Source organism: Carex rostrata, chromosome 27 (assembly GCF_964058835.1).
Source record: "Carex rostrata chromosome 27, lpCarRost1.2, whole genome shotgun sequence".
NCBI lineage: Eukaryota > Viridiplantae > Streptophyta > Magnoliopsida > Poales > Cyperaceae > Carex > Carex rostrata.
The window spans coordinates 6414012-6420928 of record NC_135944.1 but is presented as its reverse complement, the minus strand read 5'-3'; the positions used below and the strand labels follow the sequence as shown (position 1 = coordinate 6420928).

General features: G+C 33.1%; 1 protein-coding gene across 1 annotated transcript; it reads left to right on the top strand.

The window, feature by feature from the left end:
- The first annotated feature begins 1519 nt into the window (after nt 1–1519).
- On the top strand, nt 1520–3116 carry LOC144545319 (remorin 4.1-like). The gene is made up of 3 exons (XM_078293911.1): nt 1520–1800; nt 1890–2243; nt 2534–3116. Exons 1-3 carry the CDS (start codon nt 1588–1590, stop codon nt 2723–2725), a joined length of 759 nt encoding a protein of 252 aa, XP_078150037.1. The 5' UTR covers nt 1520–1587; the 3' UTR covers nt 2726–3116.
- Nucleotides 3117–6917: the final 3801 nt, after the last annotated feature.

Genomic DNA, 6917 nt, shown 5'->3' with positions numbered 1-6917 from the left:
TTTCATAGTTGCCTTCTATTATTTTTCGTAATATATAGTTGATCCCCAAGGATACATTGCTCTTATTTTTAATCAAAAAAAAGCATATTATATAATTTTCTTGATTGATTTGCTACATATAGAGATCCAATCATAAAGGTATCTCAATTTTCCGAAAAATAAATTGAAATTCAACAATTTTAGATACTGTAATCTATAAATAGTCACCCAACAATATCCGAAGAAAGTTATATATATTGCTTCGAATTCCAAACCTTAAACTTTATTTACGGATACTTCAATCTTTTATCTTCATCAGGTAAAAAACATTATGTTTTCAATTTTTCAGACTAGCAATTTTTTCTCTAGTTCTTAATTTCTATTAAACATCTATTGGTTTATGCTGGTTTTTGTTTTCTTTCTTCTCTTTTATTTTCTTAGGCTGGGTTACTCTTTGGTACCGGTGATCAAACTTCTTGAGGCACCATTTTGTTTTACTTTGATTATCACCTCTTTTGGGTTTTCTTTTTTCTTTTTGCCTCTTCATGTTTAGGTAAGACTTAATATCCCAAAAATAGGCCCCATCTCTGTTTCCTAGCACTTTCCTTTCTCTCACATGTCTAAAACGGTTGAACCATTCAACCCACTACTGTATCTATAAAAAAAAAGGGTAAGATATTGACAGAGCAAATTTAGCTTCACACAGCACAATTAACAAAACCAAAATGAAAAAGTTATAGTTGATACTAGATGTGTAAATAAATAACAAATAGGATATTGATCATATTTATATCTGTTTTTATTTTTGAGACATGAATACAAAATAGATTTTAAACGGGTATAAATATTGATACGGATAGATATTAAACAGATATGAATACGGATAAGATATTAAATAGATACGAATACATATTAGATATTAGATATATATGAATACAAATGTAATTCGAACAACTTGAAATATTATAATAAAATAAACTAATATAAAATATGGATATAATTTCAATATTTAATCGTTATAGCGAACATAATTTATTATTTCATGTTAAGGGCCTGTTCGGCGGAGCTGATGGAATAGGAATAGGAATGTGTTGGCCTGCTCTTTGGATTGCTTGTTACTGTTCACGTGAGAAATTTTTTATTTTATTTTTCTCACATGAACAGTACTCCGCCGAATAGGCCCTAAACTTGTTACGTTAGCATAAAAATATATACATCGGAAACACAAAAATAATAATCCTTAATATAATCATATTTTTAATTAAAAATACCAACAAAAAATATTTCTTTTTAAATATATACGATTGAATCCGAACAATCAGTGAAAAAAATAAATATACAAATAATTATTCGTATTTGTATTTGTATTGTATTATTAAACTATTCATATCTGAAAATTTAAATATGAATTCAAATACGAACAGATAATGTCCGATCTGTTTGCACCCCTAGCTGATATGCTACATGAAGTGAAACTAGCTCTGTTATTATCTTTACTTGTATAAAGTTACAACTCTAGCTCTTCTTCCACTTGCACTATATAAAAAGACCAAAACCCCTTGCTATTTCTTGCCCAAAACAGAGCAACCAAGCTCTTCTTAACTTGACATGTTGAGTGACGAGAGAGCTCAAAACAGAGCAGGCAGCGCAGAAGGATTCCGAGACATTCACTTGATAACTCCTCCTCCAAGCTGGCGATCCAATTGGCCACCCAGCCCCAGAAGCCGTCACACATCAACCGTTTCCTTCGGGAATGGAGTTGATCCAGCTGTTCTTGCCGAGCAATTGATGACTGTCAACAGAGAACTAGCCATGATTCTGGTTTAGTATTAATTTTTGTTATATATATATTGTTTTTTTTTTTTCTATATAGATATGTAATAATATATAATGATCATTGATAATAACAGAGAGGAGAAAACAATGGAAATGGTGCACATGATGATATGGAGCATGGAAGGATTACTGGAGATGATGACGGGTTTGAAGATACAAACCCTCTTGCTCTAGTGCCAGAATCGAACCCGATCCCCTCTCCGGAAAATACAAATACATCAGGGGAAGTGGCAGGTGATGCACCCGGTGCAGGGGAGGAGGTATCTGTGGGACAGGTGAGAAGGGAGGAAACAGAGGTGAAGATAACGGCATGGCAAACGGCCGAGGTAGCGAAGATCAATAACAGGTTCAAGCGTGAGGAGGTCATCATCAATGGATGGGAGAATGCTCAGGTTGAGAAAGCCACTGCCCGGCTCAAGAAGATCGAGGTATTGTCACAAGAACAACATTCTTAATTATTTTTGTTGACATTATTTTTAATTGAATATAGTGAAATGAATTAGGGATGAACTCGCTAGGGTTGCAATCTGTTCTGTCACATAATTTTTTTGTATTAAGAGTTTGTTTGTATAAAGAATTTTTTATAAAGTAGAAAACAGTACAAATTATGCAATGTTTGTCAAATGAATTAGGGGTGAATTAAAAGATACTACTTACTATTCATGGCTAATAACAAGTTTTTATTAAAATAAACATTAATTATTTGTTCTGATAACAGAGGAAACTGGAAAAGGAGCGGGCGAGAGCGATGGAGGAGACTCAAAATGAGGTGGCGAGAGCACACCATAAGGGGGAGGAAAAGAGGGCTTCAGCTGAGGCGAAGCGAGGAACAAAGATCTCTAAGATACTTGACATGGCACATTTCATGCGTGCTGTCGGGCGAGCCCCTTGCAAGCGTTCCGTCTTTTAGTTTCATTAATCTCTTTGTAATTTGTTATGTGTGTAAAACTGTCGTTAAATTTGTTAATGTCGGGTCGTTACCGGGTAACAAGCGCCCTAATTATACAGTGGCGAGATTCAGAATCTGTTACTTTGTGTTTCAAAATAAGGAATGAAGGAATAAGAGAGGAGGTACTTATTTTTAGTTGTTATAATTAAGGACCATATCTGTGTTTTATTGATGATATGGTGTTGTACTGTTGTGGCATGTATCCTGAGACTGTGCTCTAAATTAAACATGAAATGTATCAGGCATGCTTTTATGTTATTAGAGGATTGGATAGTTGGATACTATCTATTTGGTAAATTTATATGTAAATTTTATAAGAATTAAATTGGGTTTGTTTTGCTTTGTTCTGTATTTCCTTTTGTACTTCTTTTATACTGGAATGATTTCTCTTTCTCTAGTTGACTTAATTTGTATACTCTCCTGTTGACTTACTCAAATGAATGGATATAATTGTTTATCTAATTTTATGGAAATGGGGATATTGGGTTTTACTTGGATGTTTTCATGTCTAGAAAGATTTGGGCCTGAGAATATCAAATATTATCTGTGGATATATCAGATATAAGTTTCCTAGGCCTGAAACACTGATTACATGGGCTCAATTTCAGCCTAGCCTACCTCTTATTTCAGCCCATTTCTGTCATAAGTCACGGCTCCTATACATGATATAAATACAAAAAAAATCACAAATTTAGAAAAAAATAAATAAATAAAAATATATATATATATAATTAATAACTCTCATAGAATTACCCCATAGGCATAGCAAATTTGATATCAAGCAATCTATTTTCCAAAAAGTACAGTTATCTTGGTTCAAATAAAAGCTTTAACACATGTAAGAGATAATTGTTGTCATACCCATTATTATTTCTGAATATTCAATTTTCAATCATAAAACTTGAAAATTACTTATTTCTCTACTAAAAACAAACAACCTTTCTCATTTTATCTTTCTTTAATCTAAAATTTACTTTTATTTGAACATATTATTAATTTTGTATAAGAAACAAAAATATAGACCATGAACGGGACACAAATTCAACCGGGCTTTAACCTTACTCATATTTTATTTGTAGAAGTAGTTTATTTCTCTTTTGGGCCTTTCTATGGGCCAGGACCAGAACTCAGTGAAGCATACATAATTTGTCAAGTTTAAGCAGAGATATTCAAATCCAGTACCAAAATCTAAGCGAAATACTCTTCTGTTTTTCTACAGGGTGAGTTTTAATTCTGCGTTTTTTCCCCTTCTAGCTATGCTTAGGGTTTACTATTTGGACAGTGATAACAATCCCCGCAGGTTTATCCCCGCATTTATCCCCGCAGATACTGCCAAAAAAAACATGGGGGGACCGCCCAATCATTAATGAGCGTTTAAAAAACTGCGGGTATTTAACTTGAAGCATTAAAGTATTTACCTTGAATTTGTCAGGTATTAAACCCTATGCAATGATCTCTATTTATGAAAGAATAAATCAATCCATTAATTGTCCTCGCACAAAATTTCCTTTTTTTTTGAATCATCCCCGCACAACTGGGGACCATTAAACATGGGGGGACCGCTCAATCATTAATGAACGTTTAAAAAACTGTTAGTATTTAACTTGAAGCATCAAAGTATTTAACTTGAATTTATCAGGTATTAAACCCTATGCAATGATCTCTATTTATGAAAGAATAAATCAATCCATTAATTGTTCCTGCACAAAATTTCTTTTTTTTTTTGAATCGTCCCCGCACAACTGGAGACCATTAAATAAACAATCCTCTCACCCAATGATAAATACTCTGAGACATAATGATAAATACTTTATGGTACATGGGTAAATACTTGACATTATATGGATAAATACTTTATGTTACATGGATAAATATTTCTCAGGCATACTTGCAACTTTCAGTAAAACATCAATGATAAATACTCTCATGCATAATGATAAATACTTTATGTTACATGAATAAATACTTTGTATTGCATAGATAAATATTTCTCAGACATAATTGCAACTTACAGTAAAACATCAATGATAAATACTTTCAGACATAATGATAAATACTCTATGTTACATGGATAAATACTCTCTGTTACAAGGGTAAATACTTTTCAGAAATAATGATAAATACTTTTTTGAACATCAATTAACAGATAAGCATTTATTAACAGTGATTGTTATTAGATAACAATATAATTAATGCGCAGATTGTTTTTAAAGTAATAATTAACGCGGGAATTGTTATTAGAGGAATGCATAATTAATGCGGGGATGGGAGTGGGGGGTTCTTATAATTAGTGGGGGGGATAAAAGGAAACTTTTAGGGAAATTAGTGGGGGGATATATGGCAGTTAAGGAAGAGAGAGAGTGCGGGGAAAATGGGGGGATGGAAGTGGGGGGTTTGTTATAATTATTCTTACTATTTTGATGTATACTTTAGTTAAAATTAAAGTACTGGGACTGTTAAATTTCACTTATTTCTTTTGATGTGCATGTGATCTTTTAATTTATCTGATTTTTAAACCAACCTGTGCATTTATGTTTAGGATTTTGTAGAACTCTAGGTTTGTTCTTGCAGAGCTTCTTCTCTTCAAACCATCATGGTTAGTTCATTTCTCTGTATTTGTTTTCCCTTTGAGCTGTTGTTGGGTTGTGATTTTGGCACAACTTTATGTATATACTTTAGATTCCGATGGTGCGAATTTAAGTGCCGCAACTAGTTAATATAGCTTGCTTCTTTTGATTTCAGTGTTTTTTTTCCCCTCTTTATGTCTGATGTTGTTGGAAATTTCGGAAGGATACATTGAAACAAAGAGAAGAAATTTGCTGCTGAAATTAACTTCTATTGCTTGATTAAATTCGATTACAACATGCTGAATTTATAGCACAACAAAAAAACTAAATCTGGAACATCTAAATTTAGTACCCCACTACCTATCCTCCTATTACAAGCAGTCCCAAAATAGAATTATTCCCCATGTATCCTGCTATTACAAACTTGACCTACATGACTAATTATAGAACCCACTACTGCTATATTTAGAAATCCACTAATACCACTACACACGTTCATGCTTCTAAAAACAACTACAACAGAATTCTAAATAGAAAAAACTAATTTTGGATCAACTTTCAACACTCCCCCTTGATTCAATATAGTTTACTCCAAGCTTCAACATCATCTTCTTCTTCTGAGTCATCATTCCAGATCTTCGTATCCCAATTGTCATCCTCCCATGTCGGTTTCACCTCTTCTATCTGCTCCTTAGCCTCTTCGATAGAAGCTACCTGAGATTGTGACTCGGCTGATTCATCATCCACCGTGGATTCTTCCACATCATTATCAGCCTCCATGACCTCCTCTATGACCTCCTTTTCAACCACCTTGGGTTCATATTTCGGCCTCTCTTTAACCTCAGTTATACAATAACTTGTACTGCCCAAACCCTCAGCACTTTGTGCAAGGAACTGCCGTCTCATAGCTTCCATTTTTTTCTGCTCCTTTTGTTGCCCAGTAAGAAGCTTGCCCTCTAGCATCTTCTTCAATTGCTTCTCCTTTTCTTTCTCCTTCTTTCTTGTCTTTGCCTCCTCAACTGGCAATGCACCATATACCATTTCTTGCACTGACACATTGGTCTTCTTTACTTTCTTCTTAGACTCCACCTTGGTCTCGGTTTCCATCTGCACATGCTTCTCATCAGAGTGCTCAATGGATGTGATATATCCATATAAAACCATTTCAACACTTTTGCAACGTCATTTTCTTGATGGCAAACATATCATTTTCAAATGTTCAATTTGTATTCCAAGAAATGTTTTTGTCCTTCCAGGATCTTTCATCTCAAATTATTTCTTTAAACAATTTACAATTTTTGAAAGCTCTTCTAGAGTTCCAATGATATTTAGATCGTCAACATAATATGCAATTATAATAAACTTATTTCCATATATTTTCATGTAAATGCTTGGATAAATTGTATTATTTTTATACATATGTTTTAATAAATATTTACTGAAACTGTTATACCATGTGGGTCCATATTGCTTTAATCCATATAAAAATTCATCCAATTTAATTGAATAATGTACTCAAGAACTTAAATTACATACTTCAGGCATATTAAATCCTTCAAAGATTATCAAATAAATATCTTTATCAA

Bases quoted from the DNA above. Each gene is read 5' to 3' on its own strand.
- LOC144545319 (XM_078293911.1), top strand. From the start codon at position 1,588: ATGTTGAGTGACGAGAGAGCTCAAAACAGAGCAGGCAGCGCAGAAGGA. The intron at 1,801-1,889 runs GTTTAGTATTAA...TGATAATAACAG, and splicing joins GAGAACTAGCCATGATTCTG to AGAGGAGAAAACAATGGAAA. The intron at 2,244-2,533 runs GTATTGTCACAA...TTCTGATAACAG, and splicing joins CCCGGCTCAAGAAGATCGAG to AGGAAACTGGAAAAGGAGCG.